We start from the raw sequence: 25,712 nt of genomic DNA on the forward strand, positions 1-25,712 counted from the left end.
GTTTTCGGCGGGAAAAGATGGCCGCGCATGCGCGCTGAGAGGCTGGGGCGCCCCCTAGTGGCTCAGAGCTATAAAATCTCTGAGATCGGCAGGCCTGCGCGTACGCAGTCCCCATGTGGGACTGCACAGGAAGACCGCCGATGAACATGTGTTACTGCAATATGTATATAGGAAGCTATGTAACTCACATGGTTTTATATCTCAAGGTATTTATGTTATCCATGCAAAAATGTCAAACTAAAGTTTTCTAAAAGGATATTCAAAGCCAGTAAGGTGAAAGCTTTTATTTGACCAATTCCTTTGGGCAAGCACATAGAATAAAAAACTTACATGTTTTTCCATTTCTGCCCAAAGAATGTCTTGGAGAATCTCTAACACTTAACTTTACCATCAGGCACTGTTTCAACAAGATGTTGCACTCAAGTCACGGAAATGCTATTTTTTTTGTCTACTGCAAGCATGTTCCACTGTAGGAGTGCATTCTCCAAAGCAGTACTTACCCTCCACCCTTTTCTTGTGAAGCGGAGGCCGGCCTTTCTTATTTCTTACTGAAGAAGCTTTGCTGCTGCTGCTTCCGCTATTCACAGACATCCTATCATCCTCACCACCTGTAACTAATGAATTTCTGTAGGAAATCAGTGGAAGCCATACATCTTCCCTTCTTTCCATCATCTGTTCTGTTAGGAATTTCTCCAAGTAAGTGTGACTAAAGGGCAGGAGGAAGGGAAAAGAAGAGCAAAGACAATGAATAAAATAATTTAATAGTGATTCTAAGTAACCATCTATGACATTCATCCTTAAAGAGAAAAAATGGCACCAGAGACGTTTTTAAACATGCACAGACTTCAGTTCTTAGGCACTTCACAGATACTTAAAGACTTATGCTTTGAGGCTTTGGTTCCCTTCTTTTTCCCCAAGCACCCTAGCATACTTTCTTTTAGTATTCTCTTTCTCTTTTGGAGTTTGGAATGCTGGTACCCACTTTTTAGTGCCCAATCTCCTTCTCTTCACACACCAGCGCTTTCCTTCAGTCGTTAACTGAATCTGAAGGGCTCCACAGGCAGTTTCCAACCACACTCGACCAGGGAATCTCTCCACTCTCCAGAACCACCTCCCTGTTTGACTGGGTAGGGAAAATCTCTCCTTAGAAGATTTATCTGCTTTTCTTTGGCCCGTTTGGGAGTCTGCACCTACTTCCCACACTTCCTTGACAACATCCCCCCAGTTTTCCTGCTGGTGTTGAAATTGCTCTCCATTAGAATTCCGTCTCCCAACTCTTCACGCTCGACTCTCTCTCTGCTAGGACTGAAAACAGACCCTCTTCTTTCCAGCTCATGCTACCCAATCAGATCTCTTGGAGTAGCCTGTCACTCAAAGCTCTCTCATCCTGTGATGGATTAACCCTTAAGAGTCTGCAGCTCTGTGTATAAGCCCTTCCAGGCTTCTAAAAACATGCAATCCATCACACCATCCAATAACCTGCATCCACTCTCTGAAAGCTACTACTTCAGAGATAGATTTATTTATATATTTCTTTATTACATTAGATTTTTAGTCCGCCCTCCCTGCCAGGTGGGCTCAGGGCGGAGTACAACATTCCAGTTTAAATAAAATACAATTTAAAACAGATAAAACATTACAGTAAAATTAAAACAACTGTATACAATAAAACTTCTCAAAATGGCGACGGTAAAATACTGCATTTCAGGCATGGCCCATATGTATATAGGGTGATAGACAGATCTTTTCAGTATGGTCGGGGGGGGCCAGCCTAGCCTCCGCCATACGCCTGGTGGAACATCTCTGTCTTACAGGCCCGATGGAAAGATAAATCTCACTGAGCCCTGGTTTCAACAGACAGAGAGTTCCACCAGGCCAGTGCCAAGACCAAAAAGACCCTGGCTCTGGTCGAGGCCAGGCAAGCCTCCCCTGTGCTAGGGACCACCAAAAGTTGTTTATTTGTAGAATGAAGTGTCCTCTGGGGTACATATAGGGAGAGGTGGTCCTGCAGATATGCTGGGCCCAGTCCGCATAGGGCTTTATAGGTTAACTCCAAAACCTTGAACTGGACCCAGTACTCAACTGGTAACAACAACAACGACATTCGATTTATACACCGCTCTTCAGGACAACTTAATGCCCACTCAGAGTGGTTTACAAAGTATGTCATTATTATCCCCACAACAAAACACCCTGTGAGGTGGGTGGGGCTGAGAGCGCTCCAGAGAGCCGTGACTAGCCCAAGGTCACCCATTTGGCTTCAAGTGGAGGAGTGGGGAATCAAACCCGGCTCTCCAGATTAGAGTCCCACGCTCTTAACCACTTCACCAAACTTGGCTAACCAATGAAGCTGGTGTAATATAGGTGTTATATGTTCCCCAGTTGGGAATCTTGCAATCACTCAGTAGCTGCATTTTGAACCAGCTGTAAATCTCAGGATCAGGCCCAGGGGAAGCCCTGTGTAGAGCGAGTTGCACTAGTCTAATCTAGAGATGACCGTTGCTTGGATCACTGCCGTTAGATCATGGGTCGCCAGGAAGAGGACAAGTTGCCAGGCTTGTCTTAGATAGAAAAATGAAAACTGGGCAACTGCTGCGACCTGTGCCTCCATGGTCAGGGAGGCATCCAGGATCACCCCCAGGCTCCTAACTCTCGAAACCGGTGCAAGCAGCGCTCCATCAAGAGTGGGGAGCCGGAGTCCCGGGCCCATGGACCCCCAACCCACATGCAGGAACTCTGTCTTTGTGGGATTTAGTTTCAACCGACTCTGCTTCAACCACCCAGTCACAGCTTTGAAGGTACGCTCCAAGACACCCGGGGCAGAGTCTATCCATCATCAGATTTAATTGCCTTGACTTGGTTTGGAGGGTTCTCAACTAAGTTGGCCAAAGTGATAGGACATTTTGGAGGTTTTTCATTCATAAGGTCTCCATAGGTTGGAGGTGACTTGACAGCACATCGCACACACACACAAAGATACTGGCTATCACATTCAAAGCCCTTCATGGCCTGGCTCTGACATGACAGTTTTATCCATATGAGCAGGACCTTCTGGAGGTTCTGCCCTGACAATGGGCAAGATAACAGGGTTGCACTTACCTGTAACTGTTGTTCATTGAGTGGTCTCCTGTGCAGGCACACATGGGATCTGTGCAAGTGCATGCCAGCCACTGATGTTCTAAAGCTCCTAGAGGCATGAGACACTCGCCTAGCCTTTTCATATGCTTTCCCCCCAGGAATAGCTATAAAAGGCAGGGCAAGCAACTCCCTCCCTCAGTTCTCTAAGCTGCCGGTGTAGAAGAAAGTTAAGAAAAAGAGCACATGGTGGGGAAAGAGGGAGGGATGTGTGCCTGCACAGAAGACCACTCGATGAACAACAGTTACAGGTAAGCATAACCCTGTTTTCATCACTGTGTCCTCTGGGCAGTCCCATATGGGAGATCAGTGAGCTAACTTACCCAGGAGATGGGCATGAAGCTCTTAAATGGAAGACTCTTCAAGATGGCCTTGCCCACAGCTGCGTCCCTTCTGGATTCTATGTTAATGGCATAATGCTTGATTAATGTGGATGGCGTAGACCAGGTGGCTGCCTTACACAATTCCACTAGAGGGATGCCCAAGTTGAAGGCTGACAAGATGGATCGAACCCTTGTAGAGTGCGCTCTTACATGCAATGGGCATTGTTGTTTAGACTGAATATAACAATTCTTAATGAACCAAACTATCCAATTTGAAATGGTCTGTGCAGTGACCTTCAGACTCTTTTTGGGCCCTTTAAATAAGACAAAAAGATGAGGGTTCTTTTGGAAACGAGAAAGGAGAAGCATAACACACGTTTAACATCAAGAGTAGACATGGGCATGAACCAAAAAACCCCCGAACCACGATTCGTGGTTGATAGCATTCCATGAAACCTCAAACCACGAACTTCTGACCTTTTCCCAGCTTGTGGTTCATGGCATTTCAACTGCCCTGCACCGGCTGCTGAAGCCAGTGTCGGACGCGTTTGAAACAGACAGCCTCTTTCTTCTGCTGCCTGGGCAGCAGGAGAACTGGGCTTATCAGTTTCACAGACCCCGCACTGGTTTCAGCCGTGGGCTGAACCCAGTTTGGGGTCTGTAAAACTGACAAGTTCTTTTACTACTGGCCCAGGCTGTCAGTTTTACAGACCATGCATCAGTTCTAGCACGGGGTCTGTGAAACTGACAGCCCAGGCAGCAGGAAAAGAGGCTGTCAGTTTTACAGACCCTGTGCCGGTTCCAGCGCGCTGGTCTGTGAAACTGACAGCCTCTTTTCCCGCTGCCAGAGCGGCAGAAGAAAGAGGCTGTTGGCGCAGGGTCTGTAAAACTGACAGCCTCTTTCTCCTGCAGCCCGGGCTGTCAGTTTCACAGACCCCGTGCTAGAACTGGTGCGGGGTCTGTAAAACTGATAGCCCTGGCAGCAGGAAAAGTGCAGCAGGAGAAAGGGTTGTCAGTTTTACAGGCCCCATGCTGGAACCGGTGCAGGGTCTGTAAAACTGACAGCCTCTTTCTCCTGCAGCCTGGGCTGTCAGTTTCACAGTCCCCGCGCCAGTTTCTGCCCATTGGTTGAACCCCACGCAGGGTGTGTGAAACTGACAGCCCCTTTCTCCTGCGCAGGGGCTGTCAGTTTCACAGAACTCCGTGCTGGGTTCAGCTGATGGGCTGAAACCGGTGCAGGGTCTGTGAAACTCCGAACCAGCCATGGAACAGCTGGAAAAATTTGTTTGTGCTGTAAAAACAAACCAGCCATACCATACAGAATTTTGTTCCATGGTTTGTTTCGTGCCCATCTCTAATCAAGAGTATGCAAAAGTCTCTGTGTGTTAGATGTAGGAGTAGGGGAAAATACTAGTAAAACGATGTCCTGATTAAAATGAAAAGCAACCTTTGGCAGAAAGGGGAGGCTCAGATGGAAGCCAACCTTATCTGCAACTATCTTAATGAAAGGATGGTAATATCTCAGGGCTTGCAATTCACTCACCTTCCTAGCTGAGGTTATAGCCATCAGAAAGGCTATTTTAGCTGTCAGAACCTTAAGGGAGCAGGTATCTAGGGGCTCAAAAGGTTTATGCATCAGTGAAGTGAGAACCAAGGAGAGACTCCACTGGGGAATCGTCTTACATGCTGGTACATATTGGTTTGCTAAACCTGTGAGGAAGGACTTGCATTTTATATCATCATGGTAGGCCAAGATGGCTGCTAGGTGGACCTTAATAGAAGAATTGATCTTTTAGCTGGACCCAATAGTGCAAAACAAATGGTAATGAGGCTGAGACCAGGTTCAAGTTCTTGCCTGCGGCCCAAAGGAAAAGTCTTTTCTATTCGGCTAGGCATAATTTCCTGGTGGATAGTTTCCTAGCTTGCAACAGGGCCTTCTGGACTGGGGAGGAGAAATTCAGTCCAGGGAGGATATGAACAAGGCTGTCAGTTTCAGAGTGCCCAGGTTGTGGTGGAGAACCACATTGTCCTGTAGCAGGTATGGTGGTAAGGGAAAAAAGTAGATTCTGCCCTGCGCCATTTGGAATAGAGCCACCTTCCTCCATGGACTTATCTGATGGTAACTATGACTTGAACTCTATATCTATATCCAATCTTCTCACTGCCTTTCCTAGGATTCTTGTGTGCCTGTGATATAGATATATATATTTGCCTCTTGCTGTGTGTTTGAAATTCCACTTTAAATAAAGATTCCTTGCTTAGGAAAACACCATTCTAATCAGTTTCCTCGGAGAAGGGATCTGGTAAAAATTGGTGGAGGATCTTGCTTGTTACCAACCTCTCACAGCTTCTTTTTGTTTGCTAATTCTCCCAACTTGCAAGGAGACCCATCTAGGTAACAGACAGATCCCTTGGGGATTTGGGAACTGTCCTTTGATTTGGTTCAGAAGTATCTCCTTTGAGGTTGAACAGAGGCAGAGAAGAAGGCTGTTGAAAGCCTCTGGGGAATGTGTGCATTGGTTGGGGATGGAACCAATTGTATTTACTACTGTAAGGCGCATAGGACCTTGGCAGAAATCTCTGTCAAACTGATTTGGGTAGAGAGGTGTGATGCCCAATGACTTTGCTATCACCCTATCATCCTTAATCTTTTTGAGTGCCTCATCCATGGTGGATGAAAATAGGTCTGTACCTTCAAAGGGAAGGTCTTCTACTCTCATCCTTTGGTGACGGGCTAGCTCTGTGGTTCTGAGCCACACAAGCCTATGTATTACAACTGCAGAGAACCACAGAGCTCTTGAAAAGAAATCTCCAACATGTTTGGTTGTATTAATTTGATGTTTGGAGAGCCCTAAAGCTTCTCTTTGCAAAATTTTTGCAAGCCTTTGCTTATCATCAGGGATTAGGCTCAAGGATTCGTTTTCGTTTTCCCGACCATGTCAGACGCTCCTCTCCGCAGGTCCGGGAGGAAGCGGCCGAGCAGTCCAACCGGGTGGTTGACCTGCAAGGGTTAAGCCCCAGGAATCCCAGTCAGGGGGTCAGGGTCTGAAGCGCTGTGGGAAGAGCCCCCTGAAGTTGATCCAGGGGGTTAATAGCCTGTCTGCTCCTATGGAGGCCGGCAGACTTGCGCAGCACATTGCGTGCTGCCGGGCCATGGAGAACGGCAACAAGCAGATTTAAGGTGAAAACCTGTAAGTAAGCGAATCCCTTCTGTCATTCTAAGCATATGCGAAGGATTGGTGGGAGTTGAAGCTTAAGAAGGTTCGGATATATTCCCCTTCACTGAGTTTTGGAACTTAGTTGGCGGACCCCCCCCCCCTAAGATGGTGACGAAAAAGCAGAGCCCTGCTGTGAGCAAATCTGTTCTGGCGGCGTTACAAGGGAAGGGAGAATCTCTTGAAGAGGTGGTTAAACGGTCAGTCGTTGAAGCTATGAAGCCCTTTGTTGATAAGCTAAATGAAATCGGACAAAGGGTTGGCTCAGTTGAAAGTGAAGTGAAAACCATTAAAGATGTAGCGTTCGGGGCAGAGCAATCTGCTCGGGAAAATGCAACACTCATGAGAGCAACAAACAAAGAAGTAAAGCTTTTGGAGAATCAATTGATAGGACTACAAGTGGATCGTGCTCAGACGGTATTGCGTCTACAGAATGTGAAGGAGGAGGAAAGTGAAAACTTAAAGGATTTGGTGTCGGAACTTTTGGCGTCATCCGCAAATGCAACTAAAGAAGAGTTAAAAAGCGATATTCTGGAAGTCTGTCGGACATCTTCAAAATATGCAGCGAAGTGTTAGCTGCCTCGCGAGATTATTATTGATTTTTCATCTAAGAAGACTCGGGACACCATTTTATATAATTCGAACAATGTGGACTTGGACTTTCTTGGCAACAAGGTTAAGATATTGAAGGACGTTCCATTTTTAACTTGGAAAAGAAGATTCAAGTACAAAAGGTTTGCAGCGTGAGGAAGCGTGATATAAAATACAAATGGTTATTTCCGGAAGGCATCTGGTTCAGATATGAAGACCAAGCCTACAAGATAATATTGGAAGTACAGCTGAGGGACTTTGTGCTTAATCATCAAGAGTTCCAGCAAGAAGAAGATTCAGAATCTGAAGGGGGGAGTGGGGAGGAGGGAGTGAGCGCAGCTATTGTAGCTGTTCAGAGAGAACTGAGACCGAGACGCGGGGGGGGGGGGGGGAGAAGACCTGATCCTGACTGTAGTTCGTATTTTATAAGATCTACCAATCTAATAGCATAGTAGAAAGTTTAACTTTAAATAATTGTATTATGAAGGGAATGCAATACTTGTAGCTGTAGTTTGTGTTTTTATATGTTGTTTTTTCCCTCTCCCCCTGTTTCCTTTTTTCCTTTTTCTGTATGTAGTTTTTTTTCTTTGATATTAGTAATTAAAAATAAAAATTGATACCATAAAAAAGGGATTAGGCTCAAGTATGGGGCTATTTTTTCCCCACAAGAAAAGCTGGTAGAGGGTCATAATGGTTCTCTACCTATTCTACCTATTCTAAAGGTTTAGGCCATGGAAGCATAAACTTTTCTATTCAGTATACTTAGTTTCCTGCCCTCCTCATCAATTGGAGCTGAATGGTCTGTGCTTTTTTGGAGACCCTTTGCTTTGGAGGGTCTTGGTAACAATAGAATTTACAGGAGGGTGAGTAAACAGAAAACCCGATCCTTCGTCTTTGTTTTTATACATATTATCCGCTTTTTTGATGTCACTGGAGTTGAGGCCAGTCTGGACCATACATCTTTAGTCACATCAAGCATGCCGTATATTATTGTACATGCCACCAGTTCAACTGGTTCTAAGTACAGGACCGTGAAGACCGAATCCAAAGAGGTCAGGGCAGAGCAGGTAACGTCAATGTCCAGAGATCTCGCCATCTGAACTAACTGCTTGGTGTACAAACGGAGATCCTCACTTGGGGACACAGCAGAATCCTCAATAAGGAATTCTGGTGGAGATGGTTCTGATGCAAAATTGGAGCAAACATTGGAGTCATCATCAGATTGTGTATGTGGTTCAACATTGGTTCCAGAGCCAGTTCCAAACAATTTGTGACTTAGAAGTTGATGTCTTATCAGTATGCTTCAACTTGAGCTTAGACTTTCTTTTTCAGGCAGCTCTGACTGGCACTGTGGATCTGACTGGTCCTTCTGGGCAGTAACAGGCACCAAACATGCTGGAGGGACCAAGGAGGCCCATTCTAGGCACTGTGGTCCAATATCTGCAGCATTCGAATCACAGTCGATAAAGCCCTGCAGGGCTGATTCCCAAAGAGCCGCTTTAAGTTGCAACGCCCTTTAAGGGGACACTTGGGGCATAAAATTTTTATAGACTGCATACTGCAAGGTGTCATGGCCCTCACTCAGACAAAGAAGGCATTTGTTGTGCCCATCTTACTGGGCCATCTTTGTCCCACAACATGAACACTTTTTGAAGAGAGCCTTTAACACCATGGAATCAAAGACCCGAACTTGCATCAGTAGTGGCTAGAACTGAAGAGTGGAGAGAAGACACGTCCTCCTTCAGCAATGGCAAAAGAAGAGCTGAGGGAGGGAGAAGCTCACCTCGCCTTTTATAGACGCACCCTGGAGAAAAGCACACGAAAAGACTAGGCAAGCATCTCACATCTCCAGGAGCTTTAGAACGTCTATGGCTGGTCTGTGAATGAGCAGATCCCATGTGGGACTGAACAGAAGACATGACAATGAACAACAAATGCTCATACCTGTGCATTCTCTGATGTAGTCCCCACTTTATGGGACAGCATGCCTGAGAAGGCAAGGAAGGCTCCCACACTTCTGTCATTTCACAAACTACATAAAACAGAATTGTTCAGGGCATTTTTATAAAGATAATAGGACTCCTTTAAAACAAAATGGTTCAGAAAGGTATTTTTATAAAGAAACAGCACTGTAGATTATATCATTGTATGTTATCAGTCTGCTGTATGTGTTATTCTGCTCTCACTGCATTTTTTTATGTTTTCTACACTGCCTGACATATTATAATACCTTTTGGTTTGAATTTCTGTAACCTCTATCCTATTGCACTGCTTATTACATGTCTCATCCTATTGATTGCATTGACTTATATTGTGTAACCCAACTTGAGTTTCAGTAGGAAATGTGAACTATAAATAATGTGAATGAAATGTGCAATTTATATAGTGATCACAAATTTACTAAGCACAGTAAAAAATGCAAACAATGCATCACCTAAATTGATACCACAAAAGGAAAGGAGAGAAGCAGCAATACATATACTGCGCTACACAGTTAGAAGGCAGATTATCTCAGGCCAAGTACAAAATCAAGCACACTCTAGCCTGGATGCTTGTTTTTCCATAAGTAGTCAAAGCTTGTTAGTTAATGCTTCTCTGTTGTCATGCAAGGGGCAGACTGGAGATCCGAGGCAGGAACCTCTTCTCTAGAGTCAAAATATGTCACTGATGGGTTACTCCTGCCTACTCTGTGCAGAGGTGGAAGCATCATCCAATTGTCTGCCTGGAGACAGGGTGAGACAAGGCACTAAGGACTGATTTAATGTATTCAAAACCTTATATCCTCCCCCCCCTCCCGCACCATAAGAGGATTCCAAATCCATTTACAGAAATTGTCATTAATTTACTTTCAAACAATATACAACACAGCCTACATACAAGTGAATGAAGTATCACTTACACTGTCTTTTTGTCCTGTCGCAGAAGTTTAGAAGAAAATTCACTAAGCACTTCCAAGAATGCAAGATTAGGAGGTGGGAATTCTTGACCTTTTTGATTCTGATATTTAAAGGCAAATTCTATGCCATCCCTGTAATGCAATGCAACAGTACATAAGAATTTACATAGCTAGGAAATGCTTATTCCCGTATATAGTATTATTCACATTTTTCAATAGAACTCCCCAAGTGCAAAACATATTTCTAAACTTGAAAACAACCTTGCGATCTGGTGGGGAGGCAGGCTGGCTGATGTGCATGCAGATGTGCATGCAGATGTGCCTCTTATATGCTAATAATGAAGTGTCCCTGATCTGTGGATGCTTAAATCCAGAGAGTGAAGCCATGAATGTACAAGACAGATCTTCCTACACACTTGAAAAATGCCTCAGGTTTGCAGGAAAAAAATCTGAAATCTTAAAACACACACACACACAGAGGCTTTAAAGAAAAACCCCAAAATGATAAAAGAAGCCCCTGTAGCTTTAAGAATCAGATGCCCTTAGTGGTTGCTGCTTCACAACCATAACAGTATTCCAGGCTTGGTTTCTGTCAGTAAAAGGCAAGGGGAGGGGGCAGGGCACCTTCCAGTGCTGTTTGGGCCTTTGAGGGAGGACTTATTGGGGTCAAGCCCAGAAGTATCCACCAGATGACTTAATGCCATGAGACTTGAATGACTCACCATGGCCTAGCTGCTTGCTTCTGTTCAACACCCCCCTTCCCAAGCCAATGTAGTGTAGCAGTTAGAGTTTCAGAGAAGGATGTGGGAGACCCAAGTTGGAATCACCACTCTGCTGTGGAAGTTCACTGGGTGGTTTTGATCCAGTCATGTACTTCCAGCCTAACCTAGTTCTCAGGGTTGTTGTGAGGATAATATGGAGGCAAGGAGAATGATATAAGCTGCTTTGGGTCTCCACTGTGGAGAAAGGCAGTATACAAATGAAGTAAATTAAGAAACACAGATGAAGATGAGGGAAAGGTAAAAGATTGGTTGTTGAGTGGGTTTGGAGGAGAGAAGAAAATAGGGAAAGGTGAGCATATGGTGGCTGTCAGGAAAAGGGAAAGAGGAAATAGTGTGGGGAAGGGGATTTATTATTTTATTTATTTATTTCAATTTTTATTCCGCCCTCCCTGCACAGGCAGGCTCAGGGTGGATTACATTCAATAAAAACATTTCCATAAAATTTACATTTAAACAGTTTAAAACAGCAATAAACAGACAATATAATATAAATATTTTCAAGGAGGCATCTAGGATCACCCCCAGGCTCCCAGCCCTCGGAACTGGTGTAAGTGATGCTCCATCCAGGGCCGGAAGCCGGGGTCCCGAATCCACGCACCCGTGACTCAAGTACAAGACCTCCGTCTTCGTGGGATTTAGTTTCAGCTGACTCTGATTCAACCACCCAGTCACGGCTTCGAAAGCATGCTCCAAGGCTGAGTCAGGCTGGCTGTCCATCAACAGATATAACCGGGTGTCATCAGCATATTGGTGACACCCGAGTTCGCAACTTTGCACCAACTGGGCGAGAGGGCGCATATAGATATTAAACAATAATGGGGAGAGTATTGCCCTTGCAGCACACTGCATACTAACAGGTGGTGGGATGACAACTTCTCCCCTAGCACCACCCTCTGTCCCCTATCATGGAAAAAAGAGACAAGCCACTGTAAGGCCGTTCCTTGTATCCCCACGTCAGCGAGGCAGCGGTCAAAAGATCGTGATCAACTATATCAAATGCAGCCAAGAGATCTAATAATATCAGCAGTGCTGATCCACCTCTACCCAAGTGTCTGCGAAGATCATCTGTGAGGGCAACCAGCAGTGTCTCCGTCCCATGTCCTGGGCGGAAACTGGACTGGAAAGGATCGAGGGCCAAGGTGGCCTTCAGGAATCCCGGCAGCCATTCCTCCACTGCCCGCTCAATCACCTTACCCAGGAATGGGAGGTTCGAGACTGGGTGGTAACTGACTGGGTTGGCGGGGTCCAATGATGATTTCTTTAAAAGAGGCCTCACGTCGGCCTCCTTTACCATGGGGAAAAACCCCAGAGCCCAAGGATAAGTTGACAATGGCCTCCAAAGAATTTCGTAGTCCGTTGGCATTGGTTTTCACCAGGCACGATGGATATGGGTCCCAGAGACATGTGGTAGGCCTCACTGCCCACAGGGTCCTGTCAACCTCCTCCCCAAGGAGTGAGTTGAAATGGTCAAATATCGGCTCAGAAGATGGACAAGGGGCCTCTAGTTCATGTACTGTATCAATCATGGCCGGTAAATCGTGGCAGAGAGACAGGATTTTATCAACAAAAAAGCTCGCAAAAGTCTTGCAGCTAATGTTCGAATTCAAATTCTGACATTCTCCCCTCGATAGGGAGACCAACGATCGCACCACATTAAACAATTTTGCTAGGCATGAGCTAGCTGATGCAATGGAAGCTGCGTAGAATTCCTTTTTCACAGCTTTCACTGCCACCTCATAGGATTTCATAAGCGACATATAAGATGTTCTTGCCTCCATCTCGAGATCGCTGCCACACACGTTCAAGCCATCTTAGCTTCCACTTCTTCTGACATAGCTCCTCCATACACCAGGGAGCTCGACAGACACGGGGGAGAAGAGGGTGATGGGGTGCAATTCCGTTGATGGCTTCGGAGAGCTGGACCTGCCAGTCCTCCACCAGCTCATCCAATGAACCACCATGGAACATCGGTTCCCGCAGAGCATTCCGGAAGCCAATCGGATCCATAAGTCTCTGCAGGTGAACATAAATTAGCTTGTTGCCCTTGCGAGGGGGTGGTGGTGGTGGCATATCCAGCTGAGCGTTCAAGACTGAGTGGTCTGACCATGGCACCGACTCTATCACACCCAGAACCACATTTATCCCCATCCTGAAGATCAAATCCAGCGTGTGGCCTGCTTTATGTGTAGGGGCCGATACAAATTGGGAAAGTCCCAGTGTTGCCATGGCCAACACCAGGTCTGCAGCCTGCACAGAGGCAGCATTGTAGATATGGACAGTGAAATCCCCCAGCACTATCAGCCTGGGGTACTCCAGTGCCCACCCTGGCACCACTTCTAGTAGGTGTGACAGGGTATCTGCTGGTGCTCTAGGTGGTTGGTACACCAGACAGATAGCCAAACTTTCCTTGGCATTCCACACTAGTCCCACACAATCAATGCCAGAGATCTCAGGGGTGGGGAGTGGCCTGAAGGAGAAGGCCTCTCGAGTAAGGATTGCCATCCCTTCCCTTGGCCTCCTGTTCAGAACTGATAGAGGACCAAGTACCCCAGGGAGGGTCAGTTCTCCCAAGGCAACCGTTTTGCCTTACCTCACCCAGGTCTCTGTCATGCATACCAGGCCCATATTAGCTGCTGCAAAAATATCTTGCAAGGTTTTGGTCTTATTGTTTATGGACCTGGCATTGCACAACATCAGTGTCAAAGGGGTGTCGAAGGAGAGAAGGAAGTAGGAAAAAGGGACAAACTGAGGGGCAGGGAAGGGAAAGAGGACATGGTGGGGAAAATGAGATGTCTCCCACAAGTCTTTGCAGATCCCACATTTGTTCATATCTATATCACTGTGCTCATTAGTAGTGAACTGGCAAATTGAGCCTTTTGATGAAGGTGAGTATAGTCTTCATCCAAGCATTATTTGTTGTTTTAAGACTAGCAGTCCAGAACTAGACTGGGGATTTTGTATTCACTCAGACAAACTGAATTCTGAAATTCATGCAACTCCTGCTATTTGGCAGGTCTTATTGGCAATTCTTACCAATTCTTATCTAATCATGAAATCAATTCACTAGTTCACACATTTCTAACTGAGTTTAAAGCTTGTTAGACTGAAACACTTCGATGGAAAAAACCCCAACACATTATACAGACGCAGAGTTATGTAGACCATCATATATAAAGAGCATGCATATTTATCAGTCATCCCTCCATAAAGATGCTTGAAACAAATTACAATATATAAAATATGACTCATCTTTTAGTAACTTATGACTGTTATTTATATTTATCATTTTTCTAAAGGGTCAATTTCAAAGCATTCAACTGATATAAAACCATATTTATTTATTCTCTGACAACCTTAGCATTAGGGAACATCATCATATTACCAAATGCATACATGTGTAGTTAACAAGCAGAATCATAAATTCCAATTCTTTGTTGACAAACTGAAATGATTTCCCATTAAAAAATTGCACACATAAATGGCACCCCCTTAGAGCATTTTCTACTCACTTATGTAATGTGGCAACAGCTTCTCTTGTCTTGATTTGATCGAGGCCAAAAGTGAGAGCAAACCTTCGGGCCAGCTCCTTAATACCACTGACATGGGCAGATGTTCTGTCCAAGTTGGGACCTTGCTCTTGAACAAGCTCATTAAACAGCTAAAGAAAGAATTGCATGGTTAAAACTAATCTAAAAAATGGTGTGTGAGGGGGTGCCTAACGGAAGTTTGTGGTGCCTGATGCCATGTAATCAACATATAGGTTTAAATGAATATGCCATACATTATGAAACAATGACAAGAAGCTAATAAGAGCTCACTATTTCAAATACAACAGCAAAGGGAGACAAGCTTTGATAAATCAACCACATCATTCTGAGCTCTAGAACAAATACTTTTAACTAGTTTTGCTTGGATACTGTGGCCACTATCTCAGGCACAGTGAACAGCCCAGCAATCTCTTGCACCTTGAACATGTTTGGTGGGTGCAGTTAACATAAGGGAGACATTAGTGGGGCTTGTGGGCCAGGAAAGCAAGCTTGAGTGACTAGGGCTGCCTAACTGTACTGTTCTGGAGTGTGGCCATGTGGCTCTGTGTTAAAAAACTACAAATCAAAAATGGAGACAGAAGACACAGCTTTAAAACCCAGGAAGCACGTCACTTGCAGTTCCCTCCTTAAAAATACCAGAAATATATGGGCAGCCCACTAGTGTTGAAGGCAGGCTTATTGTGAACAGAAAAGAGCAGCTGTAGGCCATAGCAACATATATGTGTAAGGTATGATTTGAAAATTAAAAGTTTGCTTTAAAATTCTTACCTGCTGCAAACTGAGAATGAGGGTTTTTGCACACTGAATTTTATCAATTTGTCTTGTTTTACTCAACGTCTCCTTAATGATATCTCCATAGTCATTGTAGTACTAAAAAAAAAAGTTTAGTTGTGGCATTTAACTTTTTATCATGATAGTCTTAAAAAACTGAACCTCTAACTGAAACTGTATCTGGTCATCTTCTAGAATCTACGTTTCCACTCAGCTGACATTGTTCCGTTTCATTAAAATAGTACTAAGTTAAAATACAACTGAAATAGTTAACTTATTTTAAAACAAGACAAAATTTGTATGATGAAGCTCATTCTCTTTCAAACAGCCAGTGATTACTCTCACAGGTGATAATCAATTCTATGAACAGAAAAACTGCAAGATTCAACAAACATTGTACCTGACCACCAGGGTTGCCAGATCCAAATTGGCTAATTTCTGGAGATTTTAGAGGTAGAGCCTGGAGAAGGTGGGGTTTGGAGAGGGGAGGGATGTCAACACAGTATAATGCCACAGAGTCTAGCCTCCAAAGCAACCATTTTCACCAGAGGAACTGATCTCTGAGGCTTGGAGATCAGTTGTAATTCCAGGAGATCTCCAGCTACCACCTGGAGGTTGGCAACTCTGCTGACCACCCAAATAAGACAGAATTATGCAGTGGAAGAAAGGCAATCCACATTACTTTTCTAAAACACACAATGCTGACTTATTTTCAGGAATAAGAGCTAAATCTACTACTTTACCTTCATATAATGTTTGAAGATATCTGCTGCTGCATGCATATCTACAATATCATAAATTATAAGCTTGCTAAAGGCTGCCAGAAGATTCCTTCTCTTGTGCAAGGCTTCAATTTTATTAGCTTCATCTTCTTCATCTCCCTCTAAACAAATTAAATAATAAAATATTTTGAGATGTGTAGCCATGTTGGTCTGTAGCAGAAGAGCAAGATTTGGGTCCAGTAGGACCTTAAAGACCAACTAGATTTCCAGGATATGAGCTTTTAAGAGTCAAAGTTCTCTTTGTCAAGAATCAGCTTTGACTCTTGAAAGCTTATACCCTGGAAATCTAGTTGGTCTTTAAAGTGCTACTGGACCATAATCTTGCTCAATAAAATATTTGTCTTTCAAGCTGACATCAAACCAATTCACATAACTGGCACTACCAAATGCATAAAGTATGAGTGGATGGTTCAACTGTAGTCACAGGTGAAATTCAGAGACTGGAAATTCAGACAACTGGAAATGACAAGCACTAATTAGTTTGAATTCTATGAAAGCTGAACTCTCACATTGCAGTCACAGAATATATTCAGGCTTGATTCAGACATTACAAGCAAATCACAATCTGCAAGGTGAATGGTTGCTAATCCTCAAGTTTGAATGCTGCATTTCTCCTCCTTCCCTGGCATTCACAGATCCATGACTTAGAATCCCAAACAGTGGAAAAGAACCAAGATCTCAGGTAACCTAAGATATCCAGATTCAGACTTCACAACAAACTGGTTAGACTGACTGTTGCAAGAAGAGCTTAAGCCTGAGGAAATGAAGTTAATTTATATGAACCACCTTATGATTAACCTACTATAACACAGACTGTTAAAAAAGCAGAGGCAGGATAACTAGTTCAAAAGGTTTATTAAAGTTATACTCTTTTCATAGCAACATTTAGTGCACCAACACACAACATGGTTTGTTGTTACAACTGAATATGGTCTCTAGTGCAAAAACAGGTTATTAATCCTAATGTAACACAATTTAAAGTTACTGCTCATTTTACTTTTAAAAGATATCATTTGCCTTAATGTAGCTGACATTATATTACATGTGTTTTGAAGAGGAAACCACGCTGTGTGCTCTTCTCCACTTTCCAAAACAGATGACTTACTTACATTTTCACACCTCTATGAAGTAGCCTAGAGAAGGGCAGGGGACACAACCATTGCAGAAGATAAATATGAGAAAGGTAAATACATTGCTTTAAACTGATAAAAAATTTAACTGGGTTAGCTGTACTCCAAAGAACTTTTCTTTGTGCTGTCTCAGGACATTTTTATAAGCATATGTCAAGATAACTGGTATTACCCATGCTCTGATTCTCATCATCCTGGTCAATGAAAACATGGTCCATTACAAAGTTAAGGAGTTCAGACTGGAGGCCTGAGTCTGGGTTGAACACCAAAGGCTGGAGACCCTCCCTGCCTCCACTCATCAGCTGGTGGCTAAAGATCATCAAGAGATCACAAAGCAGCATGAATGCCTGAAACACAAAACATATTCAGCAAGACCATGATCGAGAAATTAAACAAACCTGATCGAGAAATTAAACAAAGTCATTATTATATATAAGAGAGCACAAATACTAATTAAAGTCGGCTACAAAACAGCTAACACTCCCTTTCTAGTGACAATCAAAGCACACTCCACCAGGGAGCAAGCTTCTAGCAGCAGACTGAACATCTTTATTTTTAAATATAGCATGAACTGAATATATTATTAGATCCATTTAAACAGTGATATTCACTCAGTGGCTTGTGAGCCACATGAGGCTTCCGATACATCATCTATGGCTCTTCTCGGTATTATTTCCCAATGCGGTATCCACTCCTCTATGTTTCAGAAAAGTGGGCAAGGCCATTGCCTGGTGAGACTTTTGGTTGGCAGATGTTCCTCACCTTGAAATAGCTGCTGCTGGAGGAACTGGAGGATGAGTAAGTTGTGAGCATCCCTGGAGTTTGGGTCTCGGACAGGGCTGAAGTAAATATGCTGTCATCTCCACCCTCTGCTTCTCTGCATTCTCATCCCAGCACCTAAGCAAGCTGCCAGGAGGAGAGCTGAAGAGACGAGAAAGTAAAGCCACCCCTCTACCCAGGAAAAGAAGAGTGGTGGTTTTATTTCCTTTTCTTCCTGACCAGTTTGTTCTCCCCAGGGCACATTGTCAATCTTTCTCTCTCACTTGAGTGCTGTGCCTCATGCTGTGGAGTGATTGAAATGGTAGAGAGGAAAACAGAGGCGCATAGGCTTTTTGCAAAGCAATTCTTCACAACTCTGCTACTGGCTCAGAGCAGGGTTCTACAGTGGGAAGCTGTAAGCCATGAAGAGAGTACCTCTAAAATCATAGTGAAATGAAGTCTCCAAGATATTCTATGAATTTACTGCAAAGGGAAGTACCTGGGCTAAAGCCTACAAAAGTACTATTTAACAAAAGAATGGTCACTATTAACTTGCTGGGCAATCTTGTGGTTGGGGAAGCTGAAATGCAAATTTCTGAAATGACCTTAAGCCAGCTAGTCAAGATATAAAAAAAGAACTCTTAACCAGCTTCTAAGGTCAGCATTCCAACCACTAACCTATACATTTACAAAAGGAATACACTATAGTTTTAAGGAACAGAAAAGTATAACAGCATAATAATGTTAATGTACAACAATCATTTGTTTTATATGAAAATAGGGTGGGAAAGCTTTTAAATAATTTGCATATATTGAATGCAATTTAATAAAATGTCTTTTACCTGTTCTTTGACTGGTGTATTGACATTTGACAGACACTGCTGGCAGACAGCCAGGAATGATTTCACAGTTTTCCTCAACACTAACAAATCTTCCTAGAGTAAACATGAAAACTAGTTATTGTTCATGCATTAATAAAAATTTGTCAAGTAAAGAAAAAGAAAAATATATGTTATGGCATTACCCAACAGCTACACAAAGAAATAGGAAAGTAAACAAGATTTCAGTTTAGTAATTAGGAATTTAGTATGATCAGGTACAGAAACAGTAATTAACATTTCTTTCCTACCCTAAGAGCCAACCTATACAAAATATGTTAGAATAGGTATTTGAACTCCCCTCTTTCAACACAAAAGTTTTTTTAAAAAACTTTTTATTTTGCACAGTTTTCAAAACTTCAGATAACAGACTACAACCTGAGCAAAATACAAAAAGCAAGTAACTCTTGGAAGAGATAGTAACTTGGAAGAGATAGTAACTTAACAGATATATACAGTATCATTAAATGAAATACAGTAATTATACATAATCAAGTTATAGCAAAAAACCTAAATGTGTAGGGGTCAGCATTAGGTAGCTGATTGATGCTATGTAGATACTTCAGGAAGGTTAACCACTGTACATAAATTGTTGATTGATGTTGCGGATAGTCTATAGTTTGGAGACGGTCAGCTATTTTCTCCATGATAAAAATATACCACAGTTTTCTGTACCACTGTGGTATGCATGGTAATTTCTCTTTCTTCCAAGTTGATGCCCAAAGCATTTTTTCTGCAGCAAGCAGTATAAATATTAAATTTTTCCTGATGGTTGGTATAGATGGATCTTCCCAAAGGCCTAGCAGAATTGTTTCAGGATGCTTAGGTAATGCGTAGTCACAATTATTTCTTTAACTTTCTGTATGATTAGGTCACAGAACAACTGGACTTTAGGGCATGTCCACCATAGATGGATATAGTCCCCAACTGAACTACATTGTTTCCAGCATAATGGACCTATATTGGGATTAATATGGTGAAGGAAAGAAGGTGTCATATACTAACTCGCCATTAATTTAAAGGATGTCATTTTGATGTTGATTGCCTAGGTTGTAGACAATTTCCTGACCATATCAAGGACCACTGGGAGTCTGTTAGAATGATATTATAGTCTTTGCTCCATTTTTCTTGATATTTTAATGGGGTTTGGCCTTCTCGTGAGTTTAAGATAGTATAAATTTTAGCTATTAAACCCTTGTGTTGAGATTGTGAATGTTTAAGTAGATACTCAAAATCTCGTACCTCACGTTTTAGTGAAGTTGTAATTGACTGGCTTTCTATAAGATGTTTGAGTTGTAAATATTGGAACCATGGGACAATAATGTCTGTGTCCTTTTCTATTTGTGCTTTGTCTAAGATGTGCCCTTGTTTGGTTATGTTCACGATTCTTGTTTTTTTGATTCCCTTCCAAGGTTTAAAGGAGCGTAAATTCATGCAAGGTGGAAACCATACTTGGTCAAGAAAGGACGATAGTGGCGAAATAGTTGGGGCAATAGTCTCATCCTGCCCCATACTTTTAAAGTGGCCTCCAGAAAAGGATTGGTATAAGTTTAAGGTGGTCTGTTTTTTGAGTTTGTCCAGATTGTGTCTTTTATGTCGTGCAGGTGTATATGTGATGTTTCAATATGAGACCAATCTAAGTTTTCTGGAAAATTTAATAGCATCACGACATTTGTTAACTGGGCAGCCATGTAGTAGTGTTTTAAGTTTGGGATGGCCAGACCACCCTTTTTTGATGTCCGCTTCATAGTTAAGTAATTTATCCTAGGGTGTTTATTGGCCCATATAAAGTAGTTTATGTTCCTTTGCCATACTTGAAAATCTTGATCAGTAAGTTTGATAGGCAGCATACAGAAATTAAATAGGAATTGTGGAAGAATCATAGATTTGACCAATTTTATTTTTTCCACCAAAGACAGATTCAAATTAGCCCAGTCCTTGAATTTTCCCTTAATCTTTTGTTGTAGGAGTTTAAAGTCTTTTAGATCAGATAAGTTTATAGGGATCTTGATACCTAAGTAATTCTAATCTTTGTGGATCCACTGACATTCATAATTAGAAACAATATATGTGTGCATGAGTGAGGTTATGTTAATGGGGTAAATTTCTGATTTGGTTTTATTAATTTTAAGGCCCAAAATTTGACTAAATTTATGCATTTTTTTCCAGAGCAGACAGTGATGTAATTGGTTGAGTGATATAAAGGGCCATCATCAGCGAAAAGAGATTTTTTGTTCCTATTTTTTAATATTAATGCCTTTGATATCAGCATTTTGCCTTATAAACACTGCAAGAGGCTCTATTGAGAAGGCAAATAATAGCAGGGAAAAGGGGGCACCCTTGTCTAGTTCTTCTTATAAGCTTAAAATCTTGAGATTTCAACCCATTTATTTTGATTTGGGCTTTGGGATTAGCATAAAGTAAAGTAATTGCTTGGAGAAAAGATTGGCCAAAGCCCATTTTTGAGAGGAGACTTATTAAATATTTGGTTTCTAAGCTATCAAAAGTTTTTTCCATGCCTAATGATAGTAGAATTGATTCAATTTGGTTAGTGTTACAATAATTGATCATATTAAGGGTCTTCCTCACATTGTCTGTGATATTTCTGTTCGGTATGAAACCAGCTTGGTCAGATTGGATATGATCTTTATGATCTTGTTTAAACGGCTAGCTAACACAGCTGTGCAGAACTTTGCATCTTGCTTCAACTAAGATATAGGGCGGTAAGATGATGGAAGAGTGGCATCCTTCCCTTTCTTAGGGATCACGATGACAGATGCTTCATACCAGAATTGGGGAAAGACACCATGTGAGAGAACTGCATTACAACTTAGTCTGAGTGGTTCAACTAAAACATGGATAAACTTTTTATAAAATTCAGCAGGGAAACCGTCCCTGCCAGGAGTTTTATTAAGTTTAAGCATTTTGATGACATCGGTGATTTCCTGAGACAGGTTGCTCTAGAAACTCCCTATGTGCTGTTCTAAGTTGTTTTAAAGTTGTAAGAGAGGTTAAGAAGTCATCAATTTCGGATAGTGATGGGTTCTTTGACTTATATATATTTAAAAAAAAATCTTGAAATGTATCCAAGATTTCTTTGTTATTAGAAGTATAAACCCTGTTATTTTTTAAAATTAAAGTGATTTAATTAGATGAAGATTTCTTTTTAATTTTCCAAGCTAATAGGCGTAGCGTTCTGGGGTTGTTATGCCAATATTTCTGTTTTAAGAAAAGCAGATTCATACGTGAAGAAGATGACTCAATCCTCTCTAGCTTTTTCCTTTCTAAGATCAGTTTATTATAGACTTTCTTGCTGCAATATTTTTTGTTTGTATTCTAAAGCATGAATTTTGGATATAATTTCTGACCTAAGTTTCTCTCTTTTTTTTACAGAATGAAGCTATTGAGATGATCTTTCCTCTAATTACTGCCTTCATGGCATTCCAAATCGTTGCCTGAGAAATCTTGCCTGCTAAGTTATCTTTGAAATAATTTTCTCATTTCAATTCAATTTCTTTATGAATTGATGGATGTAATAAAAGAGATTTATTCAGTAACCACTGAGGTTCATGTTTTCTCAGCTAGAACCAACTGGCTCTCTACCCAAGCATGATATGTCCAGATTTTACTACCTATGTTGGAAGAAATTAAACTATGGTATAGGTTTTGAGAAGCTAATATATAGTCAATTCTAGTATGGACTTAATGGCAAGATGAAAAGTAGATGAAATCTTTCTCTAGCCCATGTTGAGAGCGCCAAACATCCTTAAGAGCAAATTTATCAAATAAATTTGATAAATTTGCTCTTAAGGATTTATCAAATAACAATTTGAGGTTTGATTGACGTGGATTGTTTCTCTGACAGTTCCTATTGTTCTGGGACCGGTCTAAATTTAAATCTGCAACACAATTAAAATCTCCCACTATCAATAATTCACCGTCTGCAAAAATAAATACATTAGATATGGTTTCATGAAGAAAATCTAGTTGTTTATTGTTCGGTGAATAAATGGAAGCTAAAGTTATTTTTGTTTCTTCAAGGACCCCCTTAACAAAAATATATTGTCCCCTGAGATAGATTTTTGAATCTACACAATGAAATCTAATATTTTTTTAAAACAGAATTGCTACACCCCCGGCACTAGATGAACCGGGGGCTTGAAAATGTGTGTTAAACTGATTAGATTTCAATACCTGCAGCATTTCTTTTTTGTAGTGGGTTTCCTGTAGAAACAATATATCTACATTTTGTTTCACTAATGCTGCAGTAACACCTTTAAGTTTTATAGGGTTGTTTAATCCCCTGCAATTTAAAGTAATAATTTTAATTTTATCTGTTATAACTTACCATACTATATAATTTAACAATTGAAGCTAATAATGCATTGCTGAAAGAGTTAAGAGCTGCAGGAAAAGAAAGAAAAGAAAATTAAGAGCAAAAACAGGAAGATTGAGCACATCCTTAGAATAGAATTTTCATGGGCTAGTGGGTTTGTTCCAAGGCAGGTAGAACTGTCTGGCAGATGTTACCTCTCAGGAGGAAGATTTCGTTGGGATCATGATCCATCTTGTCTAAGTAGAAAGGTTTTGGGCAGTGCCATCCACAGATGATTTAGTATCCAGATCCTGAGATGCTAGGTTTAGTTCCTTAAGCAGTTTCGTACCAGAATCGAGATCTGTTGCATGGAGTGCTCTGCCTTGGTATATTACTTGAAGTTTGGAGGAAGCCACCAATTTATACCTGATATCTGAATTGTTTAATTTGATTATTATGGGCTTAAGCTCCTTTCTCTGCAAGAGGGTTTCACTTGACAGATCCTGAAAAACTTGAATAATCTTTCCTTGGAAAAGAGCCCCTCTTTCTTGCCTCCTAGAGTATTTTCTCTCTAGTACCTAAGTCTAAGAACTTAACAATAATGTCTCTGTTGGTATTCTTTCTTAAGTTATGAGGAGAGCCCAGTCTATAAGCTGCTTTTATGCTTGACGCCACACCATCTTCTAGATGCAGCTCACTCGCTAACCTCCTGGCCAAAAAAGCCACTAGGTCAGTTGAGCCTTCCTCAGATTCTGCAAAACCACAAAATTTCAAATTTTTATATTTTAGTTTATTTTCCAAATCCATAATTTTGTCTTTCAGCCAGCTCTCATTAGTCTGCAGGATGCGTGTTTCTTTCTGTAAAGTCAGACTAAGTTCTAAAGCAGATTCCGCAGTACGAGTTACCTGCTGATGCGGCTCGTTTATTTCTCTTAGCTGGTCATTCATAGGTTTTAAGAGTTTTTCCATTCTATTGGCTATTGTATCTTCCAGTTGGTATATTTTATGGTTCATTTTCTCTTCAAGTACCTGTATTTCTTCCTCGGTCATCTCCTCTGTTCTGGCGGCAGCCATTTTAGATGTAGGACATGGCTCCGTATCAGCTCCATTGTTGGGCTCTCCCGCCGAAAAGTAAGTTTTAACTGACTGAGAGGTTGGCTCTAAAGCTTTATTTTTAATACCCCCTGTTTTGCCCATGATTGTGTTGTAGAAGATTGAATATAGGGCACTTTAAATCGATCGAGGAGGGAGTTAGAGCGGGGAGCCTATTCTTCACACATCCAGCATGAACGGTCACGACGCCCCGCACCCCTACAAAAACAGTTATGAGAGGCTACCATACAAGTGGAATCCAGTGAAAGATGGGATGTTTAACTCTAATTCTATTCTAATTCCTCCCCCCCTCTTCCTCAGCTCTCAAATGCCCTCCACAAGCTGCTTTGCTCCCATGTATTGGAAAATAACTTGAGGTGGGGGGAGAATTTTGAGCAGAAAATGGCATGAAGAGAAAGACTTACTAATTACTATGCGCCTGTTCATTCTTCCAACCCCAGCTAAACTTCTGATTCTGCTTTTCAGTTTTTTTTAATCCTTCTGAAAACTGTTCAGAGTTTATTCACATGTAAGAACTTCTGGATAACACTAACATCTGAAACACATTTTCTCACATATGTGAGGAAAGGGCTTGATTGTCAGGAAGTTCTGAAGAATGTGGTTGACAGCCCAGTGGAAAGTATATGGGTGGAAATAAGGGGAGGAAGGCCAAAGGATATTGTTAGAGTCTGCTACAGACTGCCTGACCAGGGAGAGGAAATGGATGCTGTCCTCCTTGAACAGATTGGTGCAGTATCCAGACATCAGAACCTTATAATTATGGGTGACTTCAACTTCCCCAATGTGTGCTGGGAGACAAGCTCAGCAAAGCGACAAGAATTGCACAACTTCCTGACCTGCCTTGCCGATAACTTCCTTTTTCAAATGGTGGATGGACTCGACTCGGCTATACTAGACTTAATATTAACCAACAGGAAAGAATTGGTAGATGGGGTGAAGGTGGTGGGGACCTCAGGGGGAAGTGACCATATCCTCCTCGAAATCCAGTTGCTGTGGGGGGCCAAGGAAGTTCATAGCCAGACTCCATACTCGTAGGTTAGATTTTTGTAGGGCCGACTACAATGAACTCAGAGGCGTGATGAGAGTTATTCTGTGGGGGAGTGTGCTGGAAGGGAAAGGAGCGCGTGAAGGGTGGGCTCTTCTCAAACATGAGCTTTTGTAAGCTCAAGCCCTCACTATTCCAGCAAGACAGAAACATGGTAAGAGCTCCAAAAAAAAACAATGTGGATGAACAGAGAGCTCCAGAATAAGCTAAGGGAGAAAAAGGAAATGTTCAGGAAATGAAGAGAAGGACAAACCTCTAAAGAGGAATATATGAGGGGTTATTAGGTACTGCAGATCAGACATCAAAGAAGCCAAAGCTCAGTATGAGTTGGGTCTGGCCAGGGGGGCTCGTTAGAATAAAAAAACTTCTACAAATATGTAAGAAGCAAATGCAAGGTAAAAGAGGTAATTGGACCGCTGTTGGGAGTAG

The 25,712-nt window shown here is 42.0% G+C and overlaps 1 protein-coding gene across 2 annotated transcripts in view; it reads right to left on the reverse strand.

Moving 5' to 3' along the window:
• STAG1 (stromal antigen 1) overlaps positions 1-25,712 on the reverse strand; it is a 319,961-nt gene that overhangs the window by 39,738 nt on the left and 254,511 nt on the right. For both annotated transcript variants that reach the window (XM_054982615.1, XM_054982614.1), the window contains 7 exons: positions 18,775-18,867; positions 17,346-17,520; positions 16,005-16,144; positions 15,259-15,360; positions 14,452-14,600; positions 10,164-10,292; positions 501-706 (listed from right to left, as the gene is read on the reverse strand). In XM_054982615.1, the coding sequence (XP_054838590.1) occupies positions 501-706; positions 10,164-10,292; positions 14,452-14,600; positions 15,259-15,360; positions 16,005-16,144; positions 17,346-17,520; positions 18,775-18,867 (994 nt within the window). The remainder of the gene's footprint in view (positions 1-500; positions 707-10,163; positions 10,293-14,451; positions 14,601-15,258; positions 15,361-16,004; positions 16,145-17,345; positions 17,521-18,774; positions 18,868-25,712) is intronic.

Source organism: Eublepharis macularius, chromosome 6 (genome assembly GCF_028583425.1).
Source record: "Eublepharis macularius isolate TG4126 chromosome 6, MPM_Emac_v1.0, whole genome shotgun sequence".
Classification (NCBI taxonomy): domain Eukaryota; kingdom Metazoa; phylum Chordata; class Lepidosauria; order Squamata; family Eublepharidae; genus Eublepharis; species Eublepharis macularius.